At 53.1% G+C, this 23,829-nt stretch overlaps 4 protein-coding genes across 4 annotated transcripts; all 4 read right to left on the bottom strand.

The window, feature by feature from the left end:
- Nucleotides 1-278: 278 nt before the first annotated feature.
- GLRG_08938 (male sterility protein) lies at nucleotides 279-3,904 on the bottom strand (the record flags this gene model as incomplete). Its single annotated transcript, XM_008099623.1, has 7 exons — nucleotides 279-2,014; nucleotides 2,099-2,583; nucleotides 2,637-2,712; nucleotides 2,784-3,020; nucleotides 3,076-3,472; nucleotides 3,526-3,561; nucleotides 3,629-3,904. 7 exons carry the CDS (start codon nucleotides 3,902-3,904, stop codon nucleotides 279-281), a joined length of 3,243 nt encoding a protein of 1,080 aa, XP_008097814.1.
- A 1,328-nt stretch (nucleotides 3,905-5,232) lies between these two features.
- GLRG_08937 (cytochrome P450) lies at nucleotides 5,233-8,735 on the bottom strand (the record flags this gene model as incomplete). Its single annotated transcript, XM_008099622.1, has 6 exons — nucleotides 5,233-5,908; nucleotides 5,973-6,169; nucleotides 6,234-8,297; nucleotides 8,353-8,388; nucleotides 8,443-8,561; nucleotides 8,621-8,735. The coding sequence occupies 6 exons, from the start codon at nucleotides 8,733-8,735 to the stop codon at nucleotides 5,233-5,235; spliced, it is 3,207 nt and encodes a 1,068-aa protein (XP_008097813.1).
- A 3,621-nt stretch (nucleotides 8,736-12,356) lies between these two features.
- On the bottom strand, nucleotides 12,357-12,779 carry GLRG_08936 (uncharacterized protein; the record flags this gene model as incomplete). The annotated part of the gene is made up of 1 exon (XM_008099621.1): nucleotides 12,357-12,779. One exon carries the CDS (start codon nucleotides 12,777-12,779, stop codon nucleotides 12,357-12,359), a length of 423 nt encoding a protein of 140 aa, XP_008097812.1.
- Nucleotides 12,780-12,809: 30 nt separating this feature from the next.
- Nucleotides 12,810-20,505, bottom strand: GLRG_08935 (uncharacterized protein; the record flags this gene model as incomplete). The annotated part of the gene is made up of 2 exons (XM_008099620.1): nucleotides 12,810-19,994; nucleotides 20,047-20,505. The coding sequence occupies 2 exons, from the start codon at nucleotides 20,503-20,505 to the stop codon at nucleotides 12,810-12,812; spliced, it is 7,644 nt and encodes a 2,547-aa protein (XP_008097811.1).
- Between the last annotated feature and the right edge of the window lie 3,324 nt (nucleotides 20,506-23,829).

The following is a 23,829-nucleotide window of genomic DNA, read 5'->3' as shown; positions in this document are numbered from 1 at the left end:
AGTAATGATGATACCAACTATATGAGAGATTAAGTTGATGTCCAAATTAATACATCAACCATTTTTTCTGCAGGTTCACGGCCATGCCTCTGCTAGCCCCTAGGATGTGAGGACTCATTACGCAGTAAATCATTTTTGGACATATAAATCTGACATAAAAGCATCAATGCCTATGGCTTTTTCTTCAAAGCTCCTTGTTTCTCAAAAGTTTTGTATAACTTGCGCGTACAAAGCTGTCACATCTTTTGACAAATCAATTTATCAAGTTCCCTAACCCTCTATAGACGACCAACACGAGGGGAAGAGCTTTCATATCCCCATTGTTTGCACCAGTGAACCATCAATTCAGGGGTAGTAGACTTGACCGAGCGCAGTGCGGGACTGCAAGAAAGTGTTCTCCGAGTTTCGTAAACTTTCGAATTCGTGACTTTATCGTCAGGAGCTGCATTACGCCGATAAAAGTCAATAAGTTTCAACCCAGGGTTGCGACCGGCACCAAGTGCGTCCTTAGAAGTGCCGCTCGCTTCAAGCCTATCGACCCAATCTTTGAAGCTGATGAGCTCGGGGATGCGGGTCTTTCCGTAATACTGCTGAATCGAAGGGGCTAGCTTGTCGAAAGTTGTGACGGATGGATTGCAGCCGTTGAAATACCCCTCATGATAGTCTCTCGACTCTTCTGTGAGGCCGGCAATGTCCAAGACCATTTTCGACATCGTCTCAACGGGAACCCACGCGGTCGAATTCATATATGAAAGGTTCTTGGGCAATGCTTTCAAGACGAGGCTGCTCGCAACGATGGACGGAAGCCATTCCTGGCGACTCCAAGCGCCAGCCCGCCCAAGCGGCCCCGCAATCTGTCCCACGCGCACGATGGCGAGAGGGAAGTCTCCAACCTTGGCAGCATCCTCAAGAATTAAGCTCGAGACCAGCTTGCTTTGGCCATAGGCTACATGTGCGCCCGCCAGGGAAAGGTCACGCAAGGAGGTCTCGGGAACTGGGCCCTGGCGTGGATCCCACATGGCAGTCGAGCCGACGGAGGACACAAACACCATGACGACACGCTTATCAGCCGTGGCAGCGAAGTCCGCAAGGTTGCGAACTCCTTTGACGTGGGGTTCGAAGGCTTCGAGAGGCATATTGAAGTTCACCGCCCACGCGTTGTGAACGATGCGATCGGCCTCCTTGAGCAAGCGGGAGTACACTTCCTGAGAGAGTCCCATTCGTGGCTGAGACAGGCTGGTGCGGAAGAATTCGACTTTGCCGCTCTTCTCTGGTTGTTGCAGGCCGCGTTCATCCATCGCCTTTGCCTGCTTCCCCGCGCCGCCGTCGTTGGATCTATTGAAGCAGATGACCTTCTTGATGGAAGGGTTGCGAATCATTTCATCAAGCAGGTAGCAGCCCATGTTGCCTGTCGAGCCAGTGAGAATGACAGTCTGCTGATCCTTGGCTGGCTCGGGACGAGCTGGTGTGGCATGAACCAAATCCTTCGTCATCTTTCTGTAAAGCTCTTCCATCGCCGCCTGGGTCCGGATTTTAGCATCTGCGAGGTCATTTGCATTTCCACTGCCAACAGTTTGAAGGATGTGGCTGGCAAGCTGATTGGGGCTAGCATTGTTGTAGATGTCGCGAGCTTCGATTGTCACGCCACTGTAAGTATTGTTCGTCGCACGGAGACTGGCCGTGATGAACCGCGCAGCGGAGATAATCTGCAAGGAATCCATTCCTGCGGCAAAGAAATCGGTGTCGGGCTCCAAGTGAGGCACGCCAAGATGTTTCCGAAGCAGTTCCTCAATGGACTTACTGAGGGCGGCCTGAGAACTGACATTGAGGCGCGGAGCCTTGGCAAGAGGAACACCCCTGGGGTTGGCATAGAGATCTTCGATCTCCTCGGCATAGAGCTGTATAGTCGCCGACCTCTTGAGGGTTCCCTTGTCGGCCATGAGGAACGGCTTTCCTGGCTTGGATACAGCGATCAAGTGCCTTACAATTCGGGCGTGAGTTGCTTTTGTGTACTCTGTCAGCTTGTATCCTTGGGATCAACGGAGAAAATCTTTTGTGAAAACATGATGGCGCTTCATTCCGGTTAACATGTACTTACCAGCAACTGCGTTTGCCTCTGCAACTTGTGGCATGATACGTTCAATGAGATCATCAATCTCCTCCTCGGACCTGGGGTAGACAGACGGCTCAATAATCAAGGCTGGCTGGAATTTCTGAGTTCCTACAATTACAGCGGCTTTGACCGCCGGATTTCTACAAATGATGTCTTCCATCGTGATAGGATTGAGCTTCTCGCCGTTTGATAGGTTGATGATATTGTCCGAGCGGCCGTGAAACTTCCAGTGATGAGGCAGTGTCGGGTGTGGTTGATACAAATCGCTAGTATTGTACTCTTCCTTGTGCGGGAACGTGTAGAACACACCCTGGACAGGCAACTGCCTTGACTTCCTAGTTATGACCATTTCGTAAACATCATCGTCTGTAGTTGCCTTGCGGAACTCAACTCCAGACAGCTCTTCGTTGTAAATGAAGTATTGCCAAAGCTCCAGGTTCTTCTGATGATAAAGGCATATGGGCGCAGTTCTGCGACTATTAGCCTCGCGATTTCCTGGCCATAGTTACAAGGGTAAACAAACTCTGTGGCACCGATAATGTTGACCAGCTGTACACCTTGTTTATATAGAATGTCGCCAGCCTCCTTATTCAGAGGACCTTCAACAAGATCAGTATCCATGTCTGTTTATAGATGCAGTTTATAAACTCAAAATCATCAAGTTTCTTACCTCCCCCAAACGCAAGGAAGCTGAGTTGTTTCAATACTGCGATATGCTCAGGACGCCGGCTCATTTCTTCTAAGATTGACGGAGGCAACATAGCACTGTTTGAGCCGGTCGCTTGAATGACTTCAATGGAGAGGTCGGCTGTCAATGGGCGATCTGGAAGGGAGAACACAGCCTCTTTGCCACCAATGGCCATTGTGCCTATGAATCCGAGAACACCGCCAGCGTGGAACATGGGTTCTAGAATGATCAGCCACAAGAGCTAGACTTTCTTGCCAGAATCTTTGCTACTCACGCGGGATAAAATGTTTTGTTGTGAGGGCATGAGTTACCTGGACCAGAGGCAACGTTCCGTTCCACTCCGGCAGTGAATGAACGCGGTCCGATAGAGCAACAGACCCGTGTTTGATTACAATAGGTTTCGGAAGTCCCGTGCTGCCGCTGGTATGAAGGACAACAAAGGGATCCCATTCGGCCTGGGCTGCATTCTTTGTAAAAGGGACGTTGGTGACCTGTGGTTTTGACAAGATATCATGCAGGGGCTCTATCTCAAGCTGCTTCATGTTCCAATGCTGCACCCAAGACGCGACGATTGATCGGTGTGACGCGGGCCGTGCCACCAGTCGGCAGTCAGACATTTTGAATAGATTCATTTGAGCCTCGAATGGATTTCTCGGAGACACAAATAGGGCCTGCGATTGCGTCAACTCGTGTATCACACGTCGCATGCACTCATGGCGTTCACCTTATACCCTGCCTTGACAGCGGCAACGATCATGATCTATTGACGAGTTAGTATAGCCTCAACATAATAGACATCCGGATGAATAACGCACAAAATATCTCACGTCATTGGGTCCAACGTAAGCGATTGTTGGAAACGTGCCGGGGGCCGGGGTGCCGCAGGCCTCAAGAATCACATGGGCAAGATAATTGATAGAATTGGCAAACTCCTTGTTCGTCACTTTTCTCCAACCATCTCGAATCTCTGAAGTATAAGGTGTTGAGAAACATGTCCGGTCAGGCACGTGAGCAGCTCTTTCATCGATCATGGCGGGCAGAGTGCGTTGCCCACGAACAGCCCGGGCACCAGGCCCTGAAAGTTCAATAGTGGTTGTAGCCATAATAGCTCTAGCAGGTAACATAAGGACGAATGTGTGATGGTCGTGACGACTGACTCGTCACTATCGGAGTGGTTGAGGGGAAAAGAACACTTCATATACCGAAACCGACTCCTCGGTCTTTGAACCCAAAGCAAAGATGGCATGTGATATATCGTCGTATTTCTAATCATCATGAGAGGAAATAAGGAAATGGTTCTAAAACCCGTGAAACTTTATGCTAATGATGGGCTTATATACGGTACATGTTACAGAGTTCTACCTTTAGTTACCTCGGTTGGGGTTGAGAATTCTTTTTACTTTCCGTGTCTGATACCAGATGTACCGCCTCGGATCTTCCCACCTGTGAGTTTTAGGTTTTGGGCACCGCCTATCAGAATCCTTCAATCTCTGATAAGATTGCCACTTGGCCAGCACAGAGAGTGAGCACTGATTAGAACGGTAGGGTCATGGACCAACTAAACAAGTCATCTATTCGGAACAATTCAGATACCGGACTCATCGTGCGGGGAGTTTGCGGAGAGTTTGCGGGGAAACTCGCAAAATTCGACTGCAGCTTGGTGTGAAAGATCAAAACGCATTCAGGATGATGCATGGGTCGATAATGAGTTCAATAGCAAGACTTTGCTGCACTGGGTGACCACCCTGTAGTTGTAGCTCAAACTTAGAGCAAGGACAGCGGGTTATGGTTCTCTGAACTTAAACCAGGAGCAATATAGTGGGCGAAACCCGCTCAGTACCCATCCCATATTGTTCGTATTGTCCTAATTAGAGCTTTGCTCGTTCAAAGTAGAACTATCTGTGCTCTGATTAGGATAATCTATACACTAATCAGTGAGGAATCTTGTGTTGCTTATGTAGGTTGTGGTGTTTCTCCTCTTAGATCACCGCACCGTATAAGTCCTGAACTACCCTACACTCTTCTAATAGTAATAGTTTTGTATGACCTCTTTTCTATGTACCAAGGTGCTTTACAATTGTGTTTCTAACGCTCCCAGTTTCTTGCTAGGGGCCTTATTCCTTGAGCCTCTGGCAAGTGGGAACCAGGTAGTTGCCTGTAAACCGCCGCACGAAGCTTATTGATAGGAACGTTCGGACGGACCTTGATTGGGTATTGCCTATTGGAATATTTAAGGGGACAAAAAGGGAGGGGATGGGAAGGATAGGTGTGTGATCGTACATGCCACTGGTGATTCATTCATACTGTGAAGTAGAAAAAAGATCGTTGCTCTATCTGGTATTGTGTATTTTAGCATCAGAACGCTCAGAGTTCAACCCCATTCTATCAGTGACAACCTTAACCGAGACCATACGAGCCAGCTCATCGCTATTTAATCAAAGACATCCGTAACGTAACGAATGTTCCTCAAATCTTCGAACCATTTCTTGGCGCTGTCCTCGTCCATGTCCTCGCCCTTGGCCTTTTCCATCTCGATCTTGATCTTGATGATGGTGTCCTTGGCGGACTCGGCGACACCCCGAGAGCCGCAGACGTAACCCTTAGCGCCTTGCTCCCAAAGCTCAAGGACCTCCTTGCGGTCGTGCCACATGCGGTCCTGCACGTGTTTGCAGCCCTCGCTCTTGTCGCAATCGCGGCTGTAGGCGCGGCGCACTGAAACGGCGCCGAGAGCTTCCCATTTATCGAGCTCGTCACGGTACAGGTCATCGTGCTCAGGGGAGCGACAGCCGAAGAAAAGCAGGGCGGGCGCGAGAGTGCGGCCTGCTTCAATCATGGTGGCGCGCTCCTGAATGAAGCCCCGGAAGGGTGCAAGCCCGGTGCCGGCGGCGACACAGATCATGGGCGTTCTCTCGGCGTCAGTGGGGAGGCTGAAGGCGGCGTGGGACGGACGGACGGCTACGTGGAGGGAATCGCCTTCAGCAAGAGAATCGAGATAGGAGGAGGCTACGCCGATGTAAGGGCCCTGTCCCGAGAGCGAAGGCTCGTTGAGAACAGAAAAGGTAAGGGTGACGCGGTTGGGAGTGGCCATTGGCGAGGAGGAGATGGAGCTGAACCATGTTAGTCATTACACGCTTTGCTCCGCGAGATACGGCTACACGGAAAGCGACTCACTATTGTCTGACACGCATCGGCGGCAACATTGACAAAAAGACCCCGATGGGCAAATCGATCGAGGGGTGGCGTTCGAGCAAGTCAAGAATGGACACCCGCTTGCTGCTGATCTCATTGGCGTAGTCATCGCCCGCAAGTCGACTCAGCTCAGCCTTGGTATCCTCGTCCTTGGCGTATTCGCAAAGAGCGAGGATGTTCTGTGGAGAATGTCAGTCAAGACTGTGATTTTGAGTGGTTATAGTCTGAAAGTCTTTTGCTTACTCTTCTTGTGGCAGGCTGCGAGAGCTCGACATATGAGCTCAGAATGTCGTGGGCAGGGACCGAGCTATCGACCGGAAGGGACGTGGGACCATCGGTCTTGATACTGAGGTGTGCATCGCGGGCCAGGTGGAATCTTCGCATCGCGCGGTGCACGCTCTCCTTCGGGTTGATGGGAAGAACGGCGAGGTAGTCTCCCGCGGTGTATACCATATCATCCGGGATCTTGATCTCAATGTGCTTCTTGATGCCCTTTGCGTCACCGCCCTTGGTGAGCGTCCCAGTCTTGATGACTGTGGCCTCCTTGACATCCTGACGAAGAGCCGATGTTCTGGGGTTGCTGATAACGACATCCATACTCTTGATCTTGCTGTCTTGGACGGTGGTCGTCTTGTACTTGCTCGTCAGCGCGGGCCAGAGTACGTCGTCCTCCCAGGACTCGAAGTTCGTAAACACTTCGCCAGTCGACGTGTCCGTGAGGCCAACATCGGCAAGACGTTTCGCTCCGAGCTGCTCCAGGGTAGCATCGACTAGCTTGGGGACGCGATGGAAAGTCTGAACCCAGTCCTTGTGACCGCAACCGAAGACGGCATATGACACGTCTTTGAGCGGCGCCTTGTCTTTATCCTGGCCCTCGATCCATGCCACAAAGTGCCCGGCATTGTCAGGAGGCTGGCCCTCGTAGGACGCCGTGATGATGACGACAGGTTGGTCAGTTGGCAGGTTGCCGTTGGCACTGTCCAGACAGTCGATCTTGGTCGCATGGAAGCCATGAGACACGGCATCTGATGCTACGCGCTGGGCCAGAGATTCGCAGGTGCCGCTGTTGGAGCCGTAAAGGATCGTCAATGGCATTCCACCTTCACCTCCGGTTGCTGCGTTGTTCTTGACTTGCTCGGGGGCCTTTTCAGGCTCGGCGAGACCAGCGAGGCGGCGCTCGAGGGTCGTGGGCGTTAGGCCATCGCGAAGAATGGCACGCATGTACATGTCCTTGGGCTTGATTGTGAGTGTCTGCTTGATGCCGAAGCTGTAGTTGGGGTCCAGGACAAAGTTGAAGTTCTGGAGAAGCATGGTCATGGTTAGAAGGGCCTCTTGCCACGCAAACGGACGGCCGATGCAGGCTCTCATGCCATTGCCAAAGGGCTTCCAGCAGTTGGGGAACTCCTTGGTGATGCGGTTGAAGTTCTCGTCCATCATTCGTTCGGGTTTAAACTCGTTGGCGTCCTCACCAAAGACGGTGGGATCGAGGTGAGATTTGGCGAGCAGGTTGAGGATGGTCTCGCCCCCCTTCACAGGGTACTTGCCTGCCAGTAGAGTATCTTCGAAGGCCTCAACCGAGAAGAGCGGGATCGTCGCGTTGACACGAAGAGTCTCGCGGAGTACACCGTTCAAATAAGGCAGCTTCGAGAGATGATCGACCTTGATCTGCCCCTTTCCGACAGCGTTGTCTACCTCCTGTTGCGCCTTCTGGTACGCTTCCGGGTGCTTGAGAAGCTGGTAAAACGCAAAGGACAGCAGGCCAGATGTCGTCTCGTGTCCAGCGATAAGGAACGTGATCAAGTTGTCCATGATGCTCTCGTCCGTCATCTTCTTTCCCGTTTTCGAGTCGACGCCTTCAAGCATAGCCGTGAGAAGGTCACGACGATCACTCTTGCCTGCTTTTCTCGACTCCAGAACCTCTTTCGCCGTGGTTCTCAGTATTTCGATATCACTGGCGAACTTCTGGTCCTTGGAGCCGTAGAAGACTGAAGGTAGCGGTAAACGTCGTGTCCTGTTACCGGCCTCGACCAGGAAGTCACCCATAGCCTCGATGAATGGATGGAGAACAGGCGAGTAGTAGCTGTTGAACCGGAAGCCCATGGAGCATAGGGCCAGCGTGTCGAGCGCTAGGCGTGTGAAGTCGTCGGTCACGGTGATTGGCGATTGCGGCCCGTAACGCGCCCACTTCATTGCCAGTTGGCCTGCAACGTCGTGCATCTCATCGAACATGTTACGAATGGAGAGAGGGCCGAAGGCGGGCATGAGCACGCGGTGAGCGATGCCCCAGTTCTCCTCGCCCATTTTCGCCTGCATTCGCGATCAGCGTCCGAGTCCAGTGCTTCACTGCGTCATCAAAACCTACTGTGAAAAGTCCATCGTGCACGCCGTTTCGGATTTCCTGATGGGAGGTCAGACATTACGAACAACAAGTTCTACATGGAGAGCGACTTACATTAAGAGCCTGGTTTACAGACTTTTTGAATCGCTTCTCATCGCATGTCTCATTCACCAGTGCCTGGGTCGAGACCAAAACGACGGAACGGCCAGGAAATCTCAATCGGTAGATCTCACCTTGATTCAACATTAGCTACGTCTCGTCGATAAAGGGGCCCAGTAAGGTGTAAAGTTACCATATTGGTCAGCGAGAGATAGCATGGACCCTAGAGGGAATTCGGAGTTGATCTCATTGATGTTGCCAAGGATCGGCAGCCCAGGGGGCTCAGGAATGGGCACCGTTTCTGACATGCTTGTTGTGGGTGATGTGCGAGTGAGTGGGCGTATGCGTGTGTTGGGGTGGTATCGTATTATGTATGTGGTGTTGGACCACTGGCAAGATGATCTGGATACGATTCTACTCCAGAAAATATGGCAAGAGAAAGGAGGGGGTAGAGGCCTGATAATGTTCAGAATTGAAAACCGGCCGAGTCACCTTGCGTGGTGGCTAATCTCTGCGCCCTATTTGGCCTTATATTACCTCGGCCCCCATTATGTGCGTGGAGTACCAGGATGAAGTATTATGCCATAAGAAAAGAGTACCTAGTGTACACATTCCCACTTTTCCATAGGCGAACAATCGTGAGGTGGGCCTATTCCGACGTCGTTAATGGTCGAGATGAACATGAATGATGGTGAGGCCATCCACTAGGTTCGGCCATCCCGTCGGTCCTATCTGCCAGTGAGTAAGGCATCCGGAGCCAGCCCAAACCCCGCCCCGATGTGTCTACCATGTACGGATAGTTAGTGCTTATCTGCTACAGTGCTGCGTCCCTTTGGTAGCTGCTCTGCCCTCGTCCATCGTAATACTCCGTAGACTGACTGACATGTGGAACATGCAATGCCTGCAGGCGGTGAGTCAGTAGTCCTGCTGTGCTACCATGGCAAACCGAGAATTCCCCGCTATTCAAGTCACAAAAGCGGCATTTAGTGAGAATTTGTGCTGAGCCCCCAGGAACCAAAAGGTTTGTTCAAGGTCTGCCAGGGGGGGTATGGTTCCAAGGTCGTCTAGCGCAATCATGACAGACGAATGCCGAGTTCGCCGCGAACTAGATCGAGTACTGACGCCGAGGTAGGCGTACCGCTCCGTTCCGTCGGGCAAACAGAACTCGACACCCTCCCGTTTCCGTCTAATCCATGGGTTCCGGCCGTCTCACCCATCTTTTCAATCTCCGGCGGGGCTTCGGCAAAATACCGAAATCCATTGTCGGAGTCGCGAATGGCAGTGTGGGAGACCGACCACCAGCGCTCCTCTCAACACTCTCAATCTGCCAACAACGACCCCGGCCGCTAGGCCCCAACTCCGAACTTTAATCTGATTCCTGTAGGTATCTGGGTCGTCTGCGGGGAACAGAGACATAATGATGCAACACAGCAAACCGGCGCTTTTTAGTGCCTTTTTCAGCGAGTCAAGGTTTGGGTCTGCAGCCACGCAAATCAACACTGGATCCGACACTGACGCGTACACCGAAGCGAGCAATCAACCAGTCTCTGCAGATGCGGGTTGTTAATAAATTCCATTCAGTACATGTTTTATCTTGTTTGTCACGCGGTAGAATGGATGGTTCTCCGTCCATTTCGGGCGCAACAGACTTGGCAGAGATGCGCAGCTTTAGCGGGCGTAATGGTCGGTGGGTTTGTTGTTGGATATTTTATCCGCATAGGGCATGGGAATGCATCAGCTCATTGCCTATAACTTGACGCGTTATAATATATATATATATATATATGCATATTCCAAACCTAACGATCGGCGCCTTGTGACAGAATTGACCCATTGCTTGGCTTCCGCTATGGTACTAACTTTCATTGAACATGGATACTGCATGGACGCTTTGTGGGACCCTGGGAGTTGTTATCCAACGCCAAGCAACGGCTTTTCGCGTGAAACCTATGTACCAGTAGCGTTCCGTGATCCATCGCAACGGTCGGGACTAATACTATCCACATCTCGCATCAGATACGCAGTTACTCTCTCGGTTGGTCAACATAAAGTTGAGCCTAAATAATCTAATACAGGAGACTAATCTTGTCGTGATATGTCTAGGACTGTAAAACACTATTACGTCTTGGCTTCGCGTGTGTTGTGGCCGCACTCAGGCGGAGGCAAGCACGTTGCCAAAATTAACTAACCAGCAGCTTTCGGAGGCTGGGGTAGTCTAAAGGAACACTCCATGTTGGGTGGCGGATGATGATATATGGGGGATATGACTGCATAAAGCATTGGTAAGCTTTTGTTGGACGGTTCTTCCACGGAAGAGGGGAGACTTGATTGCCGGAAATAATGAAGGGTTTCTGGGCAGCGGCCATTTCAATTTCCAGTGAAAGACACCTCAGCACAACGTCTCTTATACCAGATCGTTCAAGTCCATATGAAGTCAAGGTTATTACCTCTGTGAAGGCAACGTTCGAAACGCAACGTCTTCTTCGTAGGCAATATCCACACTTCACAAGGTTCACAAGGGCTCGGATTAAAGCAATATCTCACATTGAACAGTAGTGAGTCTTTACCCCCTTGGAAGTCTAGAATTTCCAATATCGGTGTACATCTTGCAATAGATTTGTTTGAATCCTAGGGCAGCCGACATGGTAGAGACAAGCCCCAAACGAAGTAGACTCTATACACGTTATTTTATAGAGTCTTACTAGAGTCACAAGGTATCATTCCGCCGCGCCCTTATTCTTGCGAAAGTGGTTGCCGTGTGACTAGTCAAATTGGCCCAGGCTGCATGCCGCCTTGCGTGAGATTATTATTATCTTAGAGGCTTTAATCTTTTAGTCAGGATGCTTATATCAGAGTTACCAGATGCCTGCTTTTGGCTTGTGTTCCTGGAAGACTTGTACATGCAGCCAGGCTGCAGAAGAGGAAATTAAACAGCAGGATACTGTTTTTGAGCTTTGCTTCCTAATGGTCCGCATCTAGGTGTATTCGCGTGTATTCAATTTTTTCATCCCGAATCCGCACCAAAATACGGATCTTGTCCGATACTTGGGCTCCAATTGTCCAATCCTGATTACACGAAGACCAAAGGTCCAACTACGGTCATGCCATGTCATGGTGACTACGTTCAAACCCCGTCGCATGTGCTAGTGGATCGATGCCGAGGCACCTCGGTTCGCCGCCCGCCCCCGGGCAAAATGTGGGAACACGGCGCTCAGGGGCAAGAAATTTCTGGGTTGACCGGGACTGCTCGAAGGCCGGCTCGGTCGAATGAATCCCAACGGAATGATTATGAATGCAGCCAAGAATCACAAGACACTTACTCTCTGTCGTCGGGCCGATATAGGTCCTGAGGGCGCACCAGGGCATGTTGGGTGCTTGTCGACGTGAACAAAGTATGATGTCAGCTTTCGTGGCCATGAGGTTGCTGGACTTCCTCAAAATTATAGGAACATGTCGTATCTTTCACTTTTCTTTGCCAGGCTTGTTCATGGAAATTTGAGAATGTCAAGTACCTACACTCTTTTTCTGGTTTGGATGTCAAACGACGAGTTGGTAATGTAGATGACAGTTATCAGTCTCTCTCCACAACAGTCAGCGGAATCTACACCCGAGATTAGTTATCCCTGTGGTCTGCAAGCCGTAGCCGCCGGGCCGGCCCGCAAGTGCTCTGTTGTCCGTTCCAGCGTCACAAACGGCTGATGTTCCAAGCACCATGGTCCATTCTATGAAAGGTTCGAGGACAACGTCCAGCTGCCGACTGCGATACCGGCCTAGCAGGGAAACGTTAGAACATGTTTATTTGTTCACTAAAGGAGGAGTCAAATAAAGTCAAAACCCAAACGCAAGCCATTATTCCATTATCCTCTGTTACAAGTCCAACGCCGTACCCGTGACCCATTATTTCGTAACATCATGTACCTTGGTAGGCTCTACGCCCAATGCACCGACTTTCTTTGCCTCTTCCTCGTCTTCTGCTTCTTCATGCTAGAGTAGTGGTAGTAGTTGCTGTGGTTGCCCTGTCCCCCATGTGCGCGCTTGCGGGCGTCGGCAAGAATCTCACCCAACGTCAAGCTCGATGCATTAGAGTGCATAGACACGGCGGATGCACCGCCAAGCTCCCATTCCCATCGACTCCTCTCAACCGTGTCCCCGGCCTTCTGAAGCTTGCGCCGCCACCCCTCGACGAACAACCATGCCAGACGAAAGACGCTCTCGCTAGAGGGCTCTTCGGGGCCGCCCACCTCGGTCTGGTCCGCAGCAACCGATACCCGCAGGCCGCTGGCGTCTCTCTGGTATTTCCGTCTCGGACGCTCGTCCAACTCGTCGTAGTCGGCATCCCGCTTCACCCTCATGACATTGAGCCCCGCTCCGCCCGAGCGTGGTCAATTCTCATCCAGCCCGCCCGCAGAGCTGCGCAGCAGCGCGCTCTGCTCGTCTATTTCGTCTTCGACTTCGTTGAGGAACCCTGCCTTGCGCTCGTACCCGGGGCTGTTGCCCCCGCTGCCGGTCTTGGTCCGCTGTACGGGGTGGAAGACCCCGGACACGGGCCGTGATCGGGCCGGGCTCGCCGGCTCTTGCTTGGTCTGCGAGTTCTCAAAGATGCCGCGCATCCTGCTAATCAGGCCCCCAGGCGAGCTGCCTGATACCGAGTTCCGATGAGGGCTGTCTGTCGCGGACCCCACGGAACCCGATGGCCCACGCGTCGCCTTGACGCCGCCTTCGTACTTGAAGGGGTCGTAGTCGTCGCGGTCCGTCAGTGTAGAGTCGTTGCGTGGCCTCGTCAGATTGTGCATAGAGGCCGGCCATGAGTCCCGGATGACAGGCTCGTGCTTGTCGACATGCAGCGCCGAGTGCACCGGCGAAGACGCCATGGAGTCAATGGTACTTTGGCTTTGCACCGAGTACGGGACCGAGTCGGCCCTGTCACGCCATGGCACGTTTGTCACGTCGCGCGGGACGATCAGCTCGGGATCAATACTCTCTTCCACGGCTGTCTGATTAGGCGGTGTCTGCGGCCGTTCAGGATTGTGTCTGCTGAATGCGAGGCCGCGAGAAGGGGTCCCCTGCGATGACGGCGCCTCAGGCGATTCCTGGTGCAACGCCATGGGGCTGACGTCTGGGTGTTGCTCACTCTGCTGTGGCGCCAGATGCGGAGTTCTCTGCTCGTCATCCTCTTCCGCTTGGACGCCTGATGTCTCTACTCGAACTTCAGGTTGCGACGCTGTCGGTTGGGCAGACTGCGCTTGGGGTTGCTCCCAGGAGCCTCCGGTCATCCCGAGCAATTGCGTTTCGAGAGGCGTTTGGCCGCATGAATGATCTTCAGAACCCTGTGGGGCATCTAGGTTTTGCCCGTGCAATTGTGATTGTCGATCACGCACTTCTTGGTCGTGAAATTGAGGTTGCTGTGGCACGTACGCTCCCTGAGCCAGAAGTTCCGGCTGGTGTGCGGATTGAGGGGAAGATAGATGGCTAGCATCGGCTTCGTCATGAAGAGACTGCTGGACATCTTCTCTAAAGGAACCCGAGCGGCTGGTTCTTGTAGCACCGAACAGACTGGGCGATCTAAGCTCGTCACGCCATGATGTTGCCCCAAAGTGAGCAGATGCGTGCTGCGCTGGGTGCTCGTCAGGGGTGATTACTGCGGTCTTGGGGCCGTCATCTTCATCGGTGCAAGATGTGGTGACAACCTGCTCCACAATAGACTCGTTGGAGTGCTGTTGCTGCTGCTGCTGGGAGGCGAAGCCTTGGGTGAGGAACGCAGGTGCTTTTGTGTAGTCGTACTCGCTGACGTCCGAGTCCGAGTCATGGTCTTGGGCAAGCTCTTCGGCAAGCGATGATTTTCGGTCAAATGACACGTCTTGGCCGTACGAGGGACTTATGACCCCTCGGTTGTAACTTTGGTCGTAAGTGTTCTTGAGGCCGGCCGATTCCGGATGTCGTGGCGAGTCCATGACCCCTTGTGCGTACTGCGAAGACGCGCTGAACCCAGCCGAAGGCAACGGGGTGACGTACTCCTGAGATTCAGTATCTGTGAAGTCCCCTGGTCCGGATTGTTGGAGATAAGTTGACGTTGTGGAAATACCGTCATTGCTCGCGTTTGACCACTGTTGTTTGTAGTCATCGGCGTGCAGCTGGGACGTGGGAAGCGCGGGGGATGTCGGGTCTGCCGAGCCAACTGCATGTGTCTCACCGCGCTGCCCAATGTTCTCCCAAGAATCATCGCTTTCTTCCCCTTCTTCTTCTCTTTGATGACTTTGTAGGTCCTGGCTGCTTATTGCTGGTACCGACTCCCTGGATACTGGCTCCGTCGCATTGGTCTGCGCCATCTGGTTGCTTGCTCCCATCAAGTTCGTTGTCTGACCATATTGATTAGCTTCCCATGCCTCCTCATTCTCCTCTCTGTCCGATTCTTCGAGTTCTTGACGGTAGTGGCCCTGTGCACTGGTTGTATGCGCAGGCGGAGGTGATGGCGGGGCTGCCATGTGTTGCGGCGTCGACAGACTTGGAGTCTGGCCGGGCAAGGTGGCTTTCGAATCCCATTCATCCTCTTCGTCATATGAATCCTCGAGATCCTGGCGGTATTGTCCGTGAGAGCTTGGGGCTCCCAGAAGCGGGGACGGAGCGGCCCTAGACTGAGATGATGATGAAAAGGGGAACTGACCAGGTCGAGCTTGGTCCTCACTTGAGTCCTGATGCTCTTGATTATCGAGACCCTGAGAGCTAGGGGAACGCGGTGGTGGTGATAGTGGTGGTGAAGGGGTCGCCTGGTTCTCTGACAATGCCAGTGCACTAGGGATGTTAGGCTGGGTAATGCTCGCGGGCAAGACAACTTGATCTTCCTCATCTGAGTTCTCGACCTGCAGGTGGGTTTGAGAGAGGGAACTGGGGGCGAGGGGAGGCAGTGGGCCAGACGCCGGGTCTGAGTCTTCCGGTTTCGGTTGCTGACTGTAGTGTCCCTGAGAGCTGGACGCGCGGAGAGAAGGAGAGAGGGGCGTTTCGCTATCCTGGGATGATGAGAGAGTGCTTGTCTGTACGGGATGAGCAGGATGAGCGCTTGGGATATCACCGTCGTCTTCGGACGAGTTGTTCACCTCTTCAGAGTTGAGGTTGTGGGAGTTCAGAGAACGTGAGGGGGATTGAAGGGGAGGGGAGCTTGGTCTGTACTCGGGAGATGTCAACACATTATCCATACGGTCGCTCTGAGGGTCGCGAGATTCCAAGTCTTGTTCCTCGTCAGAGTCTTCAAATTCTTGAAAGGAGCGCTCAGCGATGCTCGGCATAGGGGGGATGGCGTGGTGCTGCGAAGCTGGCAGTTGCTGAGAGGCTGAGAGGCTCTCTGGCTCTTCCGAGTCAGATTCCATATCCTCCAACTCGCTGTTGTAGCGTTCCTGGATGCTGTCCAGAGATGACGACGCACGATGCCTGGCGAAAAGCGGGCTGCTCTCCTGGGCGAACTGCTGAGCGCTCGGGTTCATAGACCCGTCAGCACCAGCAAACGAGTACTCGATCTCGCCAGTCGGGGATGAGAAGCCCTGTTGGGGCCGCGTTTCAGCAAAGCCCGCACCAACAGGACTGCTTGTTGTAGCAAAGGGATTGCTGTATGCCGACTCGGGAACTGGCGGGGTAGGTTGTCGGTGCTCGATGTTCTGCGCTGCAGATGCTAGGCCCTCGTTGGCAATGGGTGAGCTGCGCCGCACCGGGAACAAGGTCTTGTATGCTGATTCGGCTGCCGCGAGTGCTTCCTCGTCGTCAGAATCGGTATCATCTACCTCGTAGTGGCCTTGCGCGGTGGTTGGCCGGTCAAAGGGTTCGTTCGGGGAGTGCTCAACATCTTGCTGTCCAAGAGGGGTCATGCTTCTGGCAAACGGGTTGGTAGAGCTAACGCTGTCGCGGTGTCCTTGCGCACTACCAGACCGAGCGAAACTCTGCTCGGGCGAAGATGGCTGGCTATGACTGAGAGCGCTAGCCGATCGGAGGAAGTTTTCGGCAGCACTGGTCATGTTGCGAGAAAGAGGGTTATTGGAAGCTTCCGACGCGTCATCTGTCATCTGGCTGGCGAAAGGGTTGCGCGGCGGTTCCTCCTCGACAACGGTTTCCAGTGCAAACGGGTTATACGGGATATCCGACGACTGGTATGCTGGTTGCTCGTAGCTTGCAGCATTCGCTCTCGCAAAGGGGTTATAGGAGGCTTCCGATGACTTGATGATGTCGTCATCTTCCTTCACACTCTGGACAGAAGAGGAGGTGTTGTCTTCTTCCTCGTCAATGTGGGCTCTATCCGAGAAAGCAAAGCCATTGTCGTTGTGCTCAAGAGCGCCGACGGCCGGCAAAAGGTTCCTGTGTTGCTGGTCCTGCTCGTAGCTCTGATCTGCAGCCATGCTCGTAGTCTCAGTCATGGAGGAACTGTCAAGCGTGGCATCAGGGGCCACAGAGACGTTGCGGCTCACGGACTCGGAAAGGAAGTATTCTTCGGATTTTGCAGCTAGCTCAGAGGTGTCGCCAACAGCAGATGCGGCGGGCTCGGTGTGCTCAGTGATGACGGAAAGGTCGGCCTCATGCGAACGATCGACATCATCGAGGCTGACATCGTCGCGAGACGGATCCAAGACTTCAGCTTCAGCATGGGGAGAGTCAATCTTCTTGGACTCGGGCTCCAGCGCCACGCTGCTTCCTTGAGAATCGTGCTGTTGGGCATCATTCAAGTGGCTCTTGTCGTGAGCTTCCTCTTCCTTGTCTGACATCTCAGCATCATGCTCCCGTTCCTTGTCGTAAATAACAGCCCCAGCCGTCTCTCGAGAGTCTGGAGCATCCTCATGCTGTTCTGAAGCTGACGGTTGAGCCTTCTCAACTTCAACATGGGTCTCAGGAGAGTCGGATTTATCAGCCTTGTCGGTCTGGTCTTCTTTGGCAAAGGCAGCGGAAGCCTTTTCCCGGACGTCTTGGTCATCTTCAAGCTTATTGTCCTCAGCTGGGCCCTCGTGCACCAGATTGTGCGCTTTTCCCTCGGCCTCGACGTCTTCCGTCAATTCAACATCGGTAGGGGCGTTGGTGGTGGCGTCAAGAGGTCCAGCAGCGGAATCGTCCTCAGCTGCGTCAGGGACACTACCAGCGAATTGTTCTTCTGGCGTATGTGAAGTGTCCCCGTGTTTGGGATTTCCATCTTCAAGATCTTTGCTGGCAGCGGTTGGTAGATGTTCTTCCTCCTCTTGGGTTGTCTGGGGCAATTCACTGACTTCCACTGGGGTTTCCTGAGACTCAAGCTGGGGTTGCACCTCGCCGCTCATTGCCGAACTCTCTTGCTCAGAAACTTCCTTGAAATGGGCCAGGTCTAGTTGGCTAATGTGAGTTTCTGGTCGGTCCTGGGTCGGGGATGCTTCAGAAGATGATGGCTCGGCGGCCTTATCCTTTGCCTCGGTGGGCTCGACTTCCTCTGAATCGTCGGCAGCCTCGGAACCATCTGACTTCGTGCTCTTCCCTAGAACGGGTTGCGCTTCGGACAAAGACTCATCATCCATTGGATTTGACCTCTCCTCGTTGGAAGCTACTTCTTTGACGGATGTCTCTTCCGCTGCGGTAATCTGTTCTCCAGCGGGTTCGTCATCCATGGTCTTATCGCCGGCAGCTGGAAACTCCTTGTGCTTGTCTTCGTCCATCATAGAAGCCCTTTCTTCCACTAGTGAATCATCTACGACACGGTCGTTTTCCTCTTCCTTGAAATGCTCTTTTCTGTCAGGCTCCTCAGAAGAATCATCCTCGACATTCATAGAGACACTCTTGGAAGTTTGGATGATGGGAGAAGCAGTGTCATCCTGGGGAGCGTCGTCGTGCACGGTTGCCGTTCCCATGGTGGGAGATTCGGGCTCCTTGGCGCTCTCAGTTCGAGCGGTCTCTTCCAGAGGGGCAACTTCCCGATCTTCAGCCTCTTCGTGCTGAGGAGTATCCAACTCCTTGGTAACGCTTCCGGATGCAGGCGCCGCATCCTCAGCTGGTGCATGCTCGAGAGCTAAAGACCTCGAAGGGATTCCAGTGTCCTGGACGGTGTCTTCTCGTGCAGGCTCAGCGTGTTCGGTGGCGGCAGTATCAGACTCCTTGGAGGTCTCCTTTAGCGTAGCATCACTCTCTTCCGTAAGGGCACCGGTGGATTCCTCAGGTTCAGCTGATGTCGCTGCGAGAGTGGTCTTGTTTTCCTCGTACTTGGTTTCTTCTCCGGAAGCGGCTTCGTTCAGGTGTGAGGGGCCATCAACAGCCGCGTCGTCTCCTTGACTTGGCTCTCCTTCGACTGCCTTCGAATGAGGCTCGGAGACGTCGCGGGCTTCATCTGAGTCCTTTTCCTGATGCTCCTTGGTATCGCCGGTCTCCAGACTTGCCTCCTCCACCACTTGCTCGGTGCTTTCCGCAGCGTGATCCTCCTCAGAGGCACGCTCGTCAACCACGGCCTTCATGGAAAACTCAAGCACGGACCTTTCTTTTGTGGTCTCGTCAACATCTTCACCAGCAGCCTTCTCTTCTTTGGCTTTCGGGGTATCTCCATGCTCATCCGCTAGGCTGGAGACAGGTTCAGCATCTTCACTAGCGCTCGCAGGCTGCTCCCTTGCTGGTTTGTCGTCCGAAGTTGTTGAATCTTCCTGCTGCTCTTCAACTTCAGTGGATGGCTTGGGAGCACTTGTGTGCTCTTCAGCCAGACCTTCTGCCTCGGCAGCTTCGGAAATGGCGCTCTTATCGGATAACGTTGCCTCTTTGTCCTGGGATACATCTTGAACAGGGTCCTTGCCGACAGCGGGGTCGTTGTGAGCCTCTATTGTCGCTACGTCCGTAGCAGGGGCTTCCTCGGCAATCTTGGATTCTGCAGGAGCAGATTCTTGTGGTACTGGCTTTTCGATGGATGGCTCCTCGACAATGGAAGGCGCCTCATCCCGTGCGTTCTCGGACGTCTCCTCAGGCTTCTCAGCCTTGCCCTTCTCCTCTGCAGGAACAGAACTTTGGGACTCAACAGGGGTGTCTTCAGTTTCAGCCGGAGCATTCCGTTGGGAGTTTTCAACGGTGGCAGCGGCTGCGTTGCTTGAGGGCTCTTCTGAAACTGATTCTCCGACGTCTTTCGCCGACTCAGCTTCTGATTCGCGCTCGGCCTTGGGAGCGTCCGCCGAGAGAGCCGCCTTAACGGCTGTCTCCTCGGAACTCGCCTTCTCCTCGGAAGCCTCCTTGGACTCCGAGGTGACTGCCTCAGCTGGAGGCGTCACCTCTCTGCCCTTTGTCTCTTGGTTGCCAATGTCCTCCTCCACGCTTCTTTCAGCCACGGGTTCTTTGGGTTGTGGCTGGGAGTCGTCACCTTTGGGACCATTATCTTCTTCGGCCGGCGCATTGACCTGTGCCTCATCAGACGGTTTGGGGGCCTCCTCTTTTACGCTTTTGTCTTTTGGAGCGGACTCGGCGGGAGCTTCGGCTGTTGGCGGAGGAGGCTGTTCGGCTGGTGCAGCAGCACCGGAGTTTCGTACTGTTCTCGCGCGCTTCCGCGTGGGAACGGGAGGCACCGCCGCCTTCATTTGCTCCTCAATCAATCGGTTGAGTTCCTGAATGGATGATTAGATGAAGCCGCATGAGCCAAGCAGCGGTCGAACTTACTTTTCTCTTCTCCTCAAGCTGAGCCAACTTCGCTTCGCCTTCGGCAAGCTTCTTGGCTGTCTCTTCCTCAATGTTGTCCATGAGGTTATCCATCTCGTCCTCGACATTACGGGTAGTGGTATTAAATGTGCCTTGCTTCTCCTCGTCCTCTTTTGCTTTGAGGGCCGCACGCTCCTCGTCTTCTCGGCGGCGACGGGCTTCTCGCTCTTCGTCTTCTCTACGCCTCTGCTCTGCGATTTCTTCCAGCTCTTTCTGGCGTGCGGCCGCGAGCTCTTCTTGTTCTTTTTCGTATGCGGCCTTCAGTTCCGCGAGCGTCATGTCACGCTTCTGCTCGAGCTCGTCGAGTTTTGTGTCGCTCTCGGCGGCAGATGTCGACAGGCCCTCGATCGTAGAGTGAATCGAAGCGAGGGCATCGTTCATCTGCGCCACGAGCGTGGCAACGTCTATTCTGGTTGTCATCGGGTGGGTATGGGGAGAGTCGGAGCTCTCGACGACAGAGTGTGAGATAGGGGACTTGTGATTAATCGGTGTGAGATTTGGACAATACCAGACACGTTGCGGGAGAGGCAGGTATTGTGAGTTTTATGGTTTGATTTTGTTAGGCGTTGATCAAATTCCAAAGATAAACATCAACATAGTTGCGGGGTGGCTCGTCATTTTACAATATATACCACGGTATATGTGCCCCTCGCCACGAAATAACAACCAAAGGTACGCGTTCCGGCAGCCAAGTAACACACAGGAGAACCCGGCCCTACGTGATGTCCCTACAACTATCATGCATGTCCTCGGCCAGGGCTAGGTCTGCTACTGTTACCAGCCAAAACCCCGAGATCCAGAGGAAGGGACTGTGCTTTCGTTCCATGATTGGCGAGCAACACGGCGGACTCTCATCCGATGTCTGTGTTCTAACCGCGGTGGACCCTGTCCGCTCTGCAATGCATGACATGCAAATAAAGACGATCAAGTTGACAAGGGGACGCCGCGGCGCGGGAATCCCAGGCGTTGCTCAACGCACGTCTAACCACAACCATGGCCATCGCGAGATGGCGCCGCCATCGACGGGGCATTGAGCATCAGTAATGTCCTGGCTGAACCGCCTTGTCGCTGAGCAACCCAGTGCCAGCTGTCAAATCTCGGCAGCATCCTCCTTGCCTCGGGCGCGGGTTCTCAGGGCTGCCGTCCAAGGGTCTCCGTGGTGTTCCTGCACATCTGATGTCGTGCCACGACAGCTCGGCCCCATCTATGTAGTATCTAGCGGAGCGCCCATCTGCGTCGCCGGCGGGTGTCGATTTGTGCTGCGTTGGCAAGGTAGGGCATGGACGGGGTGGCCCTGTCAGAAACGAGCATCATTCATGCGCCCGGCATCGAGAGTTTTGAGAGCACGGCAAGGTCACACACCTCACGTGGAACCGGTGTCGAGCAACCGTCTGTCTGGCCGCATGAATTTGGAAGAAAAAAAAGGTGACCAGTATTGCGTCGCATCCGGAGAGTTTCAGGACTCACCCTGCTTCGGATGAGGATGATGACACTTGTTCAAACTAAAAAGTCGGATCGGACAGCCACAGTTGCACCCTCAACCCACATGGTTGAGACGAGGGATAGCAAGGATTCAAGCCACAACATGGCTCTCCGCGATCCGGGGGCTCAATTATCGAATACCACAGCTTAAGGAGAATGACATCATGGATCACTTGCTGGAACGGCTCAAATGATGGCTCGGATGTTTCCTCCGTGCCTGATTTGTTATTGGAGCCCCCCTCGTGTTTATTTTTGTAACTGTTTTGCCGCCTTGTCGGTTCCGAACAGCAACATGTTCGAAAGGAGAGAATAAACAGAGCTAATAGCTTCTGCTCTGAGAACTCGCAGCTGCGTTGTTCTACAATTTCGAAGATTGAGACGAAAGATGGTGTTACATCGCACTATCACCTAGACTGCGGCTGCACGTCCATAGCCTCTAGGTACGGCGCTGTCGTCTGATGCTATGGAAGTGTGTCCATTTCATCATGTCTGATATTTATATCCGCTAAAGCATGATATAATATGCATAAAACGTAAATAAAGGAGCAGCGCCACTAGAATTCTCTCCGTGATCGTCGCCTTTCTCAATCTTTACGAGTGCTCGACAACGCTACTGTGCGAGGCTCCAGCTCATAACACACAAGCGGCGTAGATAACTACGCATCAGAGCAATTCTGAGATTATTGATCGACCAAAGTTTTGGCAGCTATCGGTGTCCTCGGGATAATCTACCTATTTTCTATCATTTCTTTCATACGGCGGTACACCGCCACGAGTGTTGATGCTCGAAAGCAGTATACTTGAAGACGTAAATAGGTAAAATTAGCCTTGAGCCGAGGAGAGAATATCAAGCACGATGGAATGTGGCATCCCATTGAGAACGAAACCCAGCTCGGATATCCCAAGTAGCAGTCTCATGCTTCTTCAAATAGCTTGCTCCATCTTCTGCTATATACGCCAGAGCCTCAACCCACAGCTCCTCCGGACCGACGCCCTGTCCGTCCTGGCGACTTGGAAGGCGTCATGTGGACACGATAATTGAATCCCATCTTCCCCTTTGCCCTCGGGCACCAGGTCCTCGCCGTCGTGGAACTTGAGAAAATAGACCTCTTCGGGCGTCTGCTCGCCAATGTAACACCGTGATGGATCGTTACCCGCTGCATTGTGGCTGACACCCCCCGATTCAAATCCGGAATCCCTTCTCTCCGGCCATCGCTGCCGGATCAGCGCGTTCTGGCTTCAGTAGAAAGGCACGCACCCCGGGCGGTCCCACCAACGGGGCGTACTCGATCTTCCGCAACACAGGACGGCTCATGTCCATAACGGCCAACGAATCTTGATAGACCGTCTCCCAGGCGCGCCAGATGCTGAAGGACGCGCTGTGCGGGCCGTCGGAGTCGGCGCCATTCCTAGCCTCATTGGCCGGCCCTGTGAAGCAAGCTAGGGTCGGTCACCGCCAGCCAATACTTGTTGTCTGTCGAGGCCCCCTCTGTGATGGTCAGGTCATTCAGAGCGGGAGCACTCCAACCATTGTGATTGTTGAAGGAGGCCAGCACTTGCTTCTGGTGCTGGAAAGTGGTTACATATCGGCTTTCCGCCGTAAGTTGAAGAAGCATCGTTTGAGACTATTGTTGAAAACTGTCAGTTCTGTCTATCAAAGACTGAGAAGAGGTGGCCGCCTGGATCCATAGTAAAGGTCTAGAAAGACAACACTCAGTCCAGTTATACCTACTCACGGGTTGAAGATCCGCCGAGGGACTGATGGCACCGTCATCGCATCCCGTTTCAAGCACAGAAGTCTCGGATGCCAGCCCAAGTCTAATCTAACCAACATTGTTGCAATTCATCAGCAACTCAAGATTCGGACAAGAGACAGAGCGAATCTGGTGAGAACTGGCAGCGGTTCAGCAGCTGGGATACGCACGATCAGATTGTGTACCGGTGGATGTATTTGGCAAGGTGGTTTAGAGGCAAGCTCTACCGCTCTCACCATAGCTCTCTCTGCACATATCAGAAATTTTGACTCTGGGTCGTGTCAACATCCTCTTGCGCCGCTTGTTCTTCATACCTGTAAAACCGCTAGTATAGCTACTAAGGTGTATACTCTCAGTGGAATGGGGGATTAAAGTTGAATGAGTGTGAAAAGAAAGTCTGAACATACCACTCAGAAGTGGATTTGGCTGAGTGGCTCTGGTATGGGAAGAAATCTTAACATTGCTATATTCCAGCTTTATAAATTCCACCTTATGGACGTATGGGATT

This window comes from Colletotrichum graminicola (genome assembly GCF_000149035.1).
Source record: "Colletotrichum graminicola M1.001 genomic scaffold supercont1.43, whole genome shotgun sequence".
Taxonomy (NCBI): domain Eukaryota; kingdom Fungi; phylum Ascomycota; class Sordariomycetes; order Glomerellales; family Glomerellaceae; genus Colletotrichum; species Colletotrichum graminicola.
This window is presented reverse-complemented; position numbering and strand designations above follow the sequence as displayed.